Genomic DNA, 13,973 nt, shown 5'->3' on the forward strand with positions numbered 1-13,973 from the left:
TTTGGCCTGGGAGCAATGAAATACCTGGCAAAAGGCTACTCCAGCTGAACGTCGGCACCTGATGGTGGAGGAGGTGTGTCACCAGGAAGAAGCAGCCAGGTGTGCCAAAGCCATAACCCAAGCCAAACAAGGCCAACGGATGATGTGGGATGGCGTTGAGAGGAGGAAGATGACATGGAGAGAGCTGTGGACCATGGAGTCAAATAAGCAGAGCTTCATTATCAGAGCCACATATGACGTCCTTCCCTCTCCCACAAACCTAAATCTTTGGCTGGGAGAGGATCCAGCCAGCTCCCTGTGTGCAGTTCCAGCAAACCTCAAGCACATCCTGGTCGGTTGTAAGACCTGCATAACACAAGGCAGATACACCTGGCGACACAACTAGGTGCTGAGGTGTTTGGCCGCTAAACTCGAGTGCAGGAGAGTTACCACCAATGCCGTGCCTATCATTGCCCAGATAACATTCCCGCAAATACTATCCTTCATCCAGGAAGGAGAGAAACAGAGGACTAACCCCTCGCCTCTCAACTCATGCCCACTGAACGCAGCCAGGGACTGGTAAACGCGTGTTGACCTAGGCCAGAGGCTTTCGTTCCCAGTTGAAATCGCAGTTACCAACCTGCGACCAGACCTCATTCTCTGGTCCAACTCCTGTTGCTGTGTTTTCATCATTGAGCTGACGGTCCCAAGGGAAGAGTCGGTGGACGAGGCTTATGAAAGGAAAAAGCTTTGATATTCAAATCTTGCAGCAGAGTCAGAGGAGAGAGGTTGGAGGGCAAGGGTGTGTCCAGTGGAGGTGGGGTGCAGGGGCTTTGAATCCAGTTCCACCGCAAGGCTCCTGATGGAATTAGGAGTCAAAGGACAGGCACAAAGGAGGGCAATAAAATAACTTGCCAATGCAGCCGAACGGAGCAGTCACTGGCTGTGGCTGAAGAGGAAAGATGCTGTCTGGGCTGCCACGTCACCATCTAGAGGCTAACAATAAGACACACACCCAGGTCTGATCAGCCTGCGGTGGGCCTGCCTCGACTGAAGGTGTCTTGTGATAAAAGGCCGAAACACCCAGTGACGTTGAGGTACACAACTGAAGATGTGTCTGATTGTTAGCAAATTCATCTAGTGGTCATAACCAAGAATGTCAATTGTAGTGAAATCTTAGGGATTGTAACACCCAGTCCTACTAATCAATCTCTATAGTGGAAATTTTGCAAATGTTTTAATGATATAAAATGTGGCTGGTCATTTTGGATTATATCAAAGAACATAGCCTTCCTAATTGTCTTTCTTCATTTCCCACAGCACAAACAAAATCTCAGATGTATTCCAAACTTTTACACCAATGACATTGAATATGAAATAATTATTATTAGCAAATAATTAACAATATGAGAAATTTCAGGCTCTACAACAATGTCAAGAGATGATCATAGGAACCACAATAAAGCCTGAGTCTTAGCAACTCATTAAGTTTGACATATAATTTTTTGTTGTTTCGATTTTGCTGATTTTGAAGATTGTAACAAAGTTACATTGCAGTGACGGATACATCCAAAATTAGGACCAATTACATATCCACAAACAAACTAATAGAAATATTGGCGTAAACTTTTATAGGCAGTTACTCCAAGGTACCCATGTAATATCCTAAACCATTTCCAAATGAAAGTATTTCTAGCCCTTCTTCAATTTTTAAAGATCTCAAAAACATTATTTGTATGCAAAACAAAAATATCAATATTCTACCTGGTCGGAAAGCCATTTTAATCTTTATGAAGGCTTCATTGCAGTCGGCCAAAAGATACTTGGCTTTTCTATGATAAATCCTTACCACACCAAGCAAAAGGTGCCCAGAGGTTCGCAAAGCCATCTTGACCTGGAAAACAATGTTTACAAACTTTTAACGTTGACAAATGTTCCAAACCATCAAGCATCAAATGGAACATAGAAAGGTAAAGCACAGGAACAGTCTCTTCAGCCCTCATTCCCTTGCCGAACATGATGTCAGATTAAAGTAATCTCCCCTCCCTGCACATGATCCATATCTCTCCATTGCCTGCATAGCCATGTGCCTGTCCATAATCTTTTTAAATGTCATGATCGTATTTGTCTTCTCCATCACCCGTGTCATTGTTCCAGCATGTGTAAAAATACTTGCCCTGCATATCCCCTTTAAATGTTGCCCCTCATGCTTTAAAGCTATGCCCTCTAGTCTTTGACATTTTCATCATGGAGGTTCTGACTGTCTACTTCATATAGAAGCACATAGAAACATAGAAACATAGAAATTAGGTGCAGGAGTAGGCCATTCGGCCCTTCGAGCCTGCACCGCCATTCAATATGATCATGGCTGATCATCCAACCAGTATCCCGTACCTGCCTTCTCTCCATACCCCCTGATCCCCTTAGCCACAAGGGCCACATCTAACTCCCTCTTAAATATAGCCAATGAACTGGCCTCAACTACCCTCTGTGGCAGAGACTTCCAGAAATTCACCACTCTCTGCGTGAAAAAAGTTCTTCTCATCTCAGTTTTAAAGGATTTCCCCTTTATCCTTAAGCTGTGACCCCTTGTCCTGGACTTCCCCAACATCAGGAACAACCTTCCTGCATCTAGCCTGTCCAACCCCTTAAAAATTTTGCAAGTTTCTATAAGATCCCCTCTCAATCTCCTAAATTCTAGAGAGTATAAACCAAGTCTATCCAGTTTTTCTTCATAAGACAGTCCTGACATCCCAGGAATCAGTCTGGTGAACCTTCTCTGCACTCCCTCTATGGCAATAATGTCCTTCCTCAGATTTGGAGACCAACACTGTACGCAATACTCCAGGTGTGGTCTCACCAAGACCCTGTACAACTGCAGTAGAACCTCTCTGCTCCTATACTCAAATCCTTTTGCAATGAAAGCTAACACATAAAATATATTCTGACCTCCAGCCAGAATTACATCCTTCCACATAACTGGCTTCCGATTCAAAACATACTTGGATACTATTCAACTTAATCTACAATACAATACAATACAATTTATTTGTCACTTGAACCTCATAGAATCTAATCTACTAAATTAGCCCACCAGGAGGGACTTTATCAATGGCTTACTAAAATCTATGTAGATTTGTATTCATTTATTCACTGCCTCATTGATCACCTTCACCACCTACTCAAACAGCTCAATCAAGTTTGTAAGACATGACTTGTCATGGACAAAGCCCTGTTTACCGTTCCTAATTAGCCCCCTCAGGCTCCAATGCTCCAGAGAAAAAAATCCAAGTTTGTCCAACCTTTCCTTCTAGCTAAATATTTAAGAAAGAACTGCAGATGCTGGAAAAATCGAAGGTAGACAAAAATGCTGGAGAAACTCAGCGGACGTGGCAGCATCTATGGGGCAAAGGAATAGGTGACATTTTGGGTCACCGAAACGTCACCTATTCCTTCGCTCCATTGATGCTGCCTCACCCGCTGAGTTTCTCCAGAATTTTTGTCTACCTTTCCTTCTAGTTAATATCCTTTAAACCAGGCAGCATTCTGGTAAACATCTTCTGCACCCTATCCAAAACCTCTACCGTCTTCCAGTAATGGGTTGACCAAAACAGCATACAATACTCCAAATCCAGTCAAAGCTGCAACATGACTTCCTGATTGATATATTCAATGCCCCGACCAATGAAGCCAAGCATACTATACACATTAATTACTATTCTATCCACTTGTGCTTCATTTTCAGGAAGCTAAGGACTTGGATCTCAAGACCGCTCTTACATCAATGCCCTTAAGGGTCTTGCCATTAACTGTATACTATTCCCTCAACTCCCAAAATGCAACACCTTATTAAACTCTATCTGCTCATTTTTGTAGCTGATCTATCATTGTACACTTTGACAGCCTTTCCCACTTCCACAACACCACCTATTTGGTATTGTCTGAAAACTATCAACCAACTCATCTGTATTTAAGTTGTTTATACATATCACAAACAACATAGGTCTTAGCACAGATCCTTGCAGAACTCCACTGATCACAGACCTCCAGTCAGAATAGCACCCTTTCACATAACCCTATCTATGAGTAAGCTAGTTCTGATTCAAAGCGTTCAAGTTACAGGATCCCATGCATCTTAATCTTCTGAATCAGCCTACCTCGAGGGACTTTGTCAATGCCTTACTAAAATCCACATTGACACAATTTTGCACTGCTCTACCCTCATTGTTCACCTTTGCAGCCTACTCAAAAAACTCAATTAAGTTTGTAAGGCATGATCTGTCATGGACATCCATGCTGACTGTCCTGAATGAGTCCATTCTCTTCCAAATGGGAGTAAACCCATCCCAAACAATCTTCTCCAACAACGTCCCTCGTCGTGACGAGGCTGACAACTGACTACAATTTCCTAGAATATCTCTAATGTGGCAAGGTACAAAGATCTTCACTGAGTCCCTTGCAATCTCCTCTCTTGCCTCTCTCAGTAATCTGGGATAGATCCCATCCGGCCCTGGGGATTTATCCACCTCAATATTCTTCGAGAGCTCCAACTTCCTTCTTAACCTCAAACTGCTATTGCAGATTTGTATTCCCCATTGATTCCACTGCCATGTTCTTTTCCTTGATGAATACTGATGCAAAGTACTTGTTTGTACCTCACTTACATTCTCCGACTGTAAATTCTCTCGTTTATCTTTGAGCAGTCCTACCTTCTCTCTGGTTACTCTCGTTTTTAATAAAGATATAAAAAGTCTTGGGATTTTCTTTAATTTGATTCACAATTACATTATTTGACCTCTTTTGGACCTTCTGATTGCCAATAGACAATAGGTGCAGGTGTAGGCCATTTGGCCCTTTGAGCCAGCACCGCCATTTAATGTGATCATGGCTGATCATCCCCAATCAGAACCCCGTTCCTACCTTCTCCCCATATCCCCTGACTCCGCTATTTTTAAGAGCCCTATCTAGCTCTCTTGAAAGCATCCAGAGAACCTGCCTCTATCGCCCTCTGAGGCAGAGAATTCCACACTCACAACTCTGTGAGAAAAAGTGTTTCCTCGTCTCCGTTCTAAATGGCTAAAGGGCCTGTACCACGAGCATGCGACCTGCATGCGGCAAGCGCGACCAAACCGAAAGCGGGGGCCGCGTAGAGGTCGAGTGATCTCCGTACAGGGCCGGTCCCACCAGCATGCGCCTGCAAGCGCGACCAAACCGGAAGCGGGGGCGGCGCGGAGGTCGAGTGAGTGACGTGAAGTTCGAACGAAGTCCGCGGGAAGTTCGCGCGTGACGTATGGCATCAAGACGCTACGTACGGCGTCGAGACGCTGCGCACACCCGTCGAGGCGGTGTGTACGGCGGCGAGGCGGCTGCGGGCCAGCAGGGCGTTGCCGCGCGGAATTTTTGAACACGGTCAGTTTTTCGGAGCCCCATGCGATGTCGGGACCAGCTCCGTACAACTCCATACGGCTCCGGCGATCGAAGTGGGACCGGCACCGCGAGGCCGTACGGCTCAAGTGACCACATTAGGGCGCGCTTGCCGCATGGTCGCATGCTCGTAGGACAGGCCGATTACTCCTTATTCTTAAACTGTGGCCCCTGGTTCTGGACTTCCCCCAACATCGGGAACATATTTCCTGCATCTAGCGTGTCTAAACCCTTAACAAGCTTATATGTTTCAATGAGATCTCCTCTCATGAGAGGCCCAGGAGCGGATGGAGCGGCTGGTGCAGCATCCGGGCGGCGAGTTTAAAAACGGAGCGCGGGGCTTTGTTCTCACAGAAGCCTAGGAGCAGTTGGAGCGGCTGGTGCAGCGTTGCCCACTCTGCAACATTCCATCACACTTCATCACCAAGTGCTTCGAGAGGCTGGTCCTGGCACACCTCAAAAGCTGCCTACCCCCCACACTGGATCCCTATCAGTTTGCCTACCGCAAGAACAGGAGTACGGAGGATGCCATCTCAATGGCACTTCACTCCGCCCTCTCCCACCTCGACAACAGAGACACTTACGTAAGAATGCTGTTCATCGATTACAGCTCAGCATTCAACACCATTATACCATCAAAACTGATCACCAAACTCGGTAACCTGGGCATCGACCCCTCCCTCTGCAACTGGATACTGGACTTTTTAACCAACAGACCCCAGCCTGTGAGGTTAGACAAGCACACCTCTTCAACCATCACCCTGAACACCGGCGTTCCACAGGGCTGTGTGCTGAGCCCCCTCCTCTACTCCCTCTTCACCTATGACTGCACACCTGTACATGGTACTAACACCATCATCAAGTATGCAGATGATACAACGGTGATTGGCATCATCAGCAACAACGATGAGCTGGCCTGCAGGGAGGAGGTCCAGCACTTAGCAGCATGGTGTGCTGACAACGACCTGGCCCTTAACTCCAAGAAGACCAAGGAGCTCATTGTAGACCTCAGGAAGTCCAGAGGCGGCAGGCACACCCCCATTCACATTAACGGGACGGAGGTGGAACGTGTTTCTAGCTTCAGGTTCCTGGGAGTCAACATCTCCGATGACCTCTCTTGGACCCACAATACCTCTACTCTGATCAAGAAGGCTCATCAGCGTCTCTTCTTCCTGAGGAGACTGAAGAAGGTCCATCTGTCTCCTCAGATCTTCTACCGGTGAACTTCTACCGCTGCACCATCGAGAGCATCCTTACCAACTGCATCACAGTATGGTATGGCAACTGCTCTGTCTCCGACCGGAAGGCATTGCAGAGGGTGGCGAAAATTGCCCAACGCACCACCGGTTCCTCGCTCCCCTCCATTGAGTCTGTCCAAAGCAAGCGTTGTCTGCGGAGGGCGCTCAGCATCGCCAAGGACTGCTCTCACCCCAACCATGGACTGTTTACCCTCCTACCATCCGGGAGACGCTACAGGTCTCTCCGTTGCCGAACCAGCAGGTCGAGGAACAGCTTCTTCCCGGCGGCTGTCATTATACTCAACAACGTACCTCGGTGACTGCCAATCACCACCAATCCCCTGGACATTTATTATTATTTATTCAAATCATGTGCTATGTCGCTCTTCCAGGGAGATGCTAAATACATTTTGTTGTCTCTGTACTGTACACTGACAATGACAATTAAAATTGAATCTGAATCTGAATCTGAAAAGAAGTGGTCTGGAGGAAGCAGCTGATTGGGAGCATCCCCGGTTTTGTATTTCTGCTTTCTGGTTAAGGGTGCAGTGAGCTAAGGGTGCAGTGAGTTAAGGGTACAGTGCTTTTTAGTAAAGGTACAGTTTACAGGATTAAGATTTTTATAGTGGGAGTGAGTTGATTTAATTTGAGGGTAAGCCATGTCAGTTGAGATCGGCCCCATGGTTTGCTCATCCTGCAACATGTGGGAGATCAGGGATATGGTTGGTGTCCCTGGTGACTACGTGTGCAGGAAGTGTGTCCAGCTGCAGCTCCTGGCAGACCGCATTGAACGATTGGAGCTATGGTTGGATTCATACTGGAGCATCCACGATGTTGAGAAAGTCGTGAATAGCACATACAGCGAGTTGGTCACACCGCAGGTAAACGTTAAGCGGACAGAAAGGGAACGGGTGGCCGCTAGCCAGCTTAGCAGTAGGCAGGTAGTGCAGGAGTCCCCTGCGGTCATCTCCCTCCTAAACAGATATACCATTTTGGATACTGTTGGGGGAGATGGCTCATCAGGGGGAGGCAGCAGCAGCGAAGTTCATGGCACAGTAGGTGGCTCTGTGGCACAGGAGGAGAGGAAAAAGAGTGGAAGGGCTATAGTAATAGGGGATTCAATTCAATTAGGGGGATATCAGGCAAAAACTGCAAGGTAGACAAGCACAGCCGGTCTTCACTGCGATGTACTCCGCCATTCAACCTTGTTAAACCTACGAAGCACTCTTAAGAATCTTTATCTAAATATGCGACTATCTGTGGTCTAAAGGCTCTGCAAACAAGGACATTTAGTTTTTTTCACTGCCTGCTGTAAGGGAATAGATAGGCGTTTTCCTACGGCTGCAAACGAGACTCCAGGATGGTATGTTCCCTCCCTGGTGCAAGGGTCAGGGATGTCACTGAGTGGCTGCAGAATATTCTGGAGGGGGAGGGTGAACAGCCAGTTGTCGTGGTGCATATTGGCACCAACGATATAGGTAAAAAATGGGATGAGGTCATACAAGGTGAATTTAGGGAGCTAGCAGATAAACTTAAAAGTAGGACCTCAAAGGTGATAATCTCTGGATTACTACCAGTACCACGGGCCAGTCAGAGCAGAAATAGGAGGATATTGCAGATGAATATGTGGCTTGAAAAATGGTGCAAGGGGGAGGGATTCAAATTTTTAGGGCATTGGAACCAGTTCTGGGGGAGGTGGGACCAGTCCAAACAGGACAGTCTGCAGCTGGGCTGGAATGGAACCAATGTCCTTGGGGGAGTGTTTGCTAGTGCTGTCGGGGAGTATTTAAACCAATGTGGCATTGGGATGGGAGCATGAGCAGAGAGACAGAGGGGTGTAAAATTAGGGTAGAAGCAATAGGTAGCAAGGTGAAAAGTAAAAGTGGCAGGCAGGCAAATCCGGGGCAAAAATCAAAAAGGGCCACTTTTCAACATAATTGTATAAGGGGTAAGAGTGTTGTAAAAACAAGCCTGAAGGCCCAGAATGTGGATGCATTAGTGATAATTTTTCAAAACTCTTTTAGATTCTGGAGTAGTTCCTGAGGATTGGAGGGTAGCTAATGTAACCCCACTTTTTAAAAAGGAAGGGAGAGAGAAAACGGGGGATTACAGACCAGTTAGTCTAACATCGGTAGTGGGGAAACTGCTAGAGTCAGTTATTAAAGATGGGATAGCAGCACATTTGGAAAGTGGTGAAATCATTGGACAAAGTCAGCATTGATTTACAAAAGGTAAATCATGTCTGACAAATCTTATAGAATTTTTCGAGGATGTAACTAGTAGCGTGGATAGGGGAGAACCAGTGGATGTGGTGTATCTAGACTTCCAGAAGGCTTTCGACAAGGTCCCACATAAGAGATTAGTATACAAACTTAAAGTACACGGCATTGGGGGTTCAGTATTGATGTGGATAGAGAACTGGCTGACAAACAGGAAGCAAAGAGTAGGAGTAAACGGGTCCTTTTCACAATGGCAGGCAGTGACTAGTGGGGTACCGCAAGGCTCAGTGCTGGAACCCCAGCTATTTACAATATATATTAATGATCTGGATGAGGGAATTGAAGGCAATATCTCCAAGTTTGCGGATGACACTACACTAAGCTGGGGGGCAGTGTTAGCTGTGAGGAGAATGCTAGGAGACTGCAAGGTGACTTGGATAGGCTGGGTGAGTGGGCAAATGTTTGGCAGATGCAGTATAATGTGGATAAATGTGAGGTTATCCATTTTGGTGGCAAAAATAGGAAAGCAGACTATTATCTAAATGGTGGCCGACTAAGAAAAGGGGAGATGCAGCGAGACCTGGGTGTCATGGTACACCAGTCATTGAAAGTAGGCATGCAGGTGCAGCAGGCAGTGAAGAAAGCGAATGGTATGTTAGCTTTCATAGCAAAAGGATTTGAGTATAGGAGCAGGGAGGTTCTACTGCAGTTGTACAGGGTCTTGGTGAGACCACACCTGGAGTATTGCGTACAGTTTTGGTCTCCAAATCTGAGGAAGGACATAGAGGGAGTGCAGAGAAGGTTCACCAGACTGATTCCTGGGATGTCAGGACTGTCTTATGAAGAAAGACTGGATAGACTTGGTTTATACTCTCTAGAATTTAGGAGATTGAGAGGGGATTTATAGAAACTTACAAAATTCTTAAGGGGTTGGACAGGCTAGATGCAGGAAGATTGTTCCTGATGTTGGGGAAGTCCAGGACAAGGGGTCGCAGCTTAAGGATAAGGGGGAAATCCTTTAAAACCGAGATGAGAAGAACTTTTTTCACACAGAGAGTGGTGAATATCTGGAACTCTTTGCCACAGAGGGTAGTCGAGGTCAGTTCATTGGCTATATTTAAGAGGGAGTTAGATGTGTCCCTTGTGGCTAAGGGGATCAGAAGGTATGGAGAGAAGGCAGGTACGGGATACTGAGTTGGATGATCAGCCATGATCATATTGAATGGCGGTGCAGGCTCGAAGGGCCGAATGACCTACTCCTACACCTAATTTCTATGTTTCTATGTTTCTGAATAGCAACACATTTCGGCAGCAGTAACAGGATTGGTCCGAGTCAGCTTGGATTTACGCAGGGGAAATCATGCTCGACTAATCTTCTGGAATTTTTTGAGGATGTGATTAGCTAAATGGACAAGGGAGAGCCAGTGGATGTAAGTGCACCTGGACTTTCAGAAAGCATTTGATAAGGTCCCACATAGGAGATTAGTGGGCAAAATTAGGGCACATGGTATTAGGGGTAGAGTGCTGACATGGATAGAAAATTGGTTGGCAGACAGGAAACAAGAGTAGGGATTAACGGGTCCCTTTCAGAATGGCAGGCAGTGGCGTGGGGTACCGCAAGGCTCGGTGATGGGACCGCAGTTATTTACAATATATATTAATAATTTAGATGAAGGGATTACCAGTAACATGAGCAAATTTGCAGATGACACAAAGCTGGGTGGCAGCGTGAACTGTGAGGAGGATGCTTTGAGAATGCTGGGGGACTTGGACAGGTTGGGTGAGTGGGCAGATGCATGGCAGATGAAGTTTAATGTGGATAAATGTGAGGTTATCCACTTTGGTAGCAAAAACAGGAAGGCAGATTACTATCTAAATGGTGTCAAGTTGGGAAAAGAGGAAATACAACGGGATCTGGGGGTCCTTGTTCATCAGCCAATCAAAATAAGCATGCAGGTACAGCAGGCATTGAAGAAAGCAAATGGCATGTTGGGTAGAGGAGCAAAGAGGTAATTCTGCAGTTGTACAGTACCCTAGTGAGACCACACCTGGAGTATTGTGTGCAGTTTTGGTCTCCAAATATAAGGACATTCTTGCTATTGAAGGAATGCAGCGTAGGTTCACAAGGTTAATTCCGGGATGGAGGGACTGTCATATGCTGAGAGAATGGAGCGGCTGGGCATGTATACTCTGTAATTTAAAAGGATGAGAGGGCATTTTATTGAAACACATAAGATTATTAAGGGCTTGGACACGGGAGAGGCAAGAAACATGTTTCCGATGTTGGAGGAGTCCAGAACCAGGGGCCACAGTTTAAGAATAAAGGGTAAGCCATTTTGAACGGAGATGAGGAAACACTTTTTCACACAGAGAGTTGTAAGTCTGTGGAATTCTCTGCCTCAGAGATTGGTGGAGGCCGGTTCTCTGGATATTTTCAAGAGAGCTAGATAGGGGTCTTGAAGATAGCGGAATCAGGGGATATGGGGAGAAGGCAGGAACGGGGTACTGATTGCGGATAATTGGCCATGATCACATTGAATGGTGGTGCTGGCTCGAAGGGCCGAATGGCCTGCTCCTGCACCTATTGTCTTGCATCAGCCTAATGTTCTCTGGAGATGCTGCCTGACCAGTTACTCCATTACATTGTCTATTAACCAGCAGCTTCTACTCTTTGTTTCTCCTGCATACAAAGATAACACCTTACTGTGGTTATAGTGGACAATCAGCAATAGCAGACACCATTATTCTTCCTCCACCCCCCACCCCATGTCTGTTATAACGAGGCATTACTGTATTGCTGAAAGTAATTAACCATGAAAAACGTTGACTTTAAAAGTCCTGCATTGAAGCAATTAGTACATGTACATTGTGGCAGGCGAAGAATAAAGATAAATTGGTCACTGTGCATATACACTGTGCTATAATGTACGACTTCTGAGATTGGCATTTACAAAATGCATTTTAATATTTATTTTGAAATATATTTGTTAAATAGGTTAACGTTAAGATTTACCTTGGGGGAAATTATGCTTTCCACGCTGCTCTCCAGATTACATTCAAATACATGGGCTTTCGTGAGCTTCTTGTCCCAGTGGGCTGCAAGCCAAATTTTGGCAAGCGGCCCACGTTTACTCAACACAAAGTGAGCGTAGAACATCTTGTGTTTTTGCTTTCAGCACCAGACCATAAATCTAGATAAAGAAAAATCATCAATAACTTAACAATAATATTAATAACAAAAATACAGATTTACTCCATGTTACATTGGTAATATTTATTTTCCATTTCCTCATCCTAAACCCAATAGTGCCAACATTGATAATAAACACCAAAAGTAATCCAGAATAAGATATTCAAATTTTTACAAATAAAACGAGACAATGTTTATGAGAAGAGTATTTAATAGAGTAATAGACAGGCATGATATTCACCTCCAGAAAAAAAAGTAGGAAGTGATGGCCGGGGTCCAGGAAGCCGGTTAGCCCCCCTTCCAGTGGGGGTTCAGCATTTTCAATAAATTGAAAATGTTTCCCAAGAAATGTGTCTTTGCCTAGCACTGCGTGTGCAAACAGCACAGAAAATGTGATTTTGGCTGCAGCCATCTTCTGCTTCAGTAAGGGAAGCTGGCCGGTGATTGGCCGCAATGCCCCTCGGAGACTACATCTGATTGGCCACCGAATGGCCGGCGCATTATGTGATTGGACACACCCCCTTGGAGACACTGGCCGAATGGACGGCAGGAGATCGATTTGTTGATTGGACGGGAATTTTAAGGGAAGCTGGTCGGTGATTGGATGCAACCCCCTTAGAGACAGCGGTTGATTGACCGCCAAATAATCGGGCACAAAAAAAAAGAAAAATAGGAAAACAAAAAAATCGGAATTCCGATTTAAATCGGAAGAATATCATGCCTGAATATACATTAGTGAATAGGCATAAAGAAAAAGCATTAAACATTCAACTTAAAACTATCATTGGTAGATAATGACATAAGGATTTACAATGCATTACCTTATGAAATAATTACACAGATTCATATCACAGGGAAGTAATTTCAAATTTGTAAACTGAAAATAGCAACAAATGTAGGCACAAAATGCTGGAGTAACTCAGCGGGACCAGCAGCATCTCTGGAGAGAAGAAATGGGTGACATTTCGGGACAGTCAGAAGAAGGGTCTCGACCCGAAACGTCACCCATTCCTTCTCTCCAGAGATGCTGCCTGTCCCGCTGAGTTGCTCCAGCATTTTGTGCCTACCTTCAATTTAAACCAACATCTGCAGTTCTTTCCTACATAGACACAAATGTCTTCTATTTTGGCACACATTAAGATAGAAAAACTGCCCCTGAAGTTCACAATTGTACTTGAAGGTACCAGTTTAAAATCTTGCTGTCACCGTTCCTATTTCTCATACTCCAAACTTAGGGTAAGCAAATTATTTTTAAAATCTTGAACACCACAAAACTCAAATTTCCTTTGAACCCATTCTACTGTACAGATGGGAGCAAGAAGGCTGGAAGCTGGCCCAGGAGTTTTGGAAATGCAAAAAGAGAAATGAGATCTATCAAGCTCATTACAACCAGGTATCATCTAACTTCCACATACATCTAGACATTGTCCTCAAAAAATTATCATGCGTGCACTTTCCTGAATGTATTTAGTACATACAAATAAAAAGGTTTGATGACATCACAATGGTTAAAAGCTGTTAATCCTGTTGAAATGGCCACAGAGTATAAAGTGAGGGAAATACGGTTGTTGAAATGTCAACCGCAGAGCACAACTTCATCGTTTTCTCCACTAGCACTCTTTGACCTACTAAGGCAAAGAACTGCAGGTGCTGGTTTCTAAAAGAAGACAGTGCTGGAGTAACTGGGTCAGATGGCACCTTTGGAGAATATGGATAGGTAATGTTTTGGGTCTGTACCCTTTTCAGACTGACTGGGAGGGGAGTGTGAAAGAAAGTTGGAATGGAGATGGGGCAGGACAAAGCCTGGTCCTGACCGGAGTGGAGGTGGTGGAGGGAGGTTGATAGGGAAATGGTTGGACAAAGACTTGAGACAAAAAGGCAGATGGTGTGACCCAAAGATCGAAGAAGGAAGGAATGTAGGTG

General features: G+C 45.2%; 1 protein-coding gene across 1 annotated transcript in view; it reads right to left on the reverse strand.

Annotated features, from left to right (window-relative positions):
• rad21b (RAD21 cohesin complex component b) overlaps positions 1-13,973 on the reverse strand; it is a 54,885-nt gene that overhangs the window by 25,458 nt on the left and 15,454 nt on the right. Inside the window, exons 2-3 of the mRNA XM_055634586.1 lie at positions 11,874-12,051; positions 1,744-1,873 (exon numbers count right to left, since the gene is read on the reverse strand). Of these exons, the coding sequence (XP_055490561.1) occupies positions 1,744-1,873; positions 11,874-12,017 (274 nt within the window). The 5' untranslated portion in view covers positions 12,018-12,051. The remainder of the gene's footprint in view (positions 1-1,743; positions 1,874-11,873; positions 12,052-13,973) is intronic.

The sequence above is a fragment of the Leucoraja erinacea genome, chromosome 4 (genome assembly GCF_028641065.1).
Source record: "Leucoraja erinacea ecotype New England chromosome 4, Leri_hhj_1, whole genome shotgun sequence".
In the NCBI taxonomy this organism is placed as follows: domain Eukaryota; kingdom Metazoa; phylum Chordata; class Chondrichthyes; order Rajiformes; family Rajidae; genus Leucoraja; species Leucoraja erinaceus.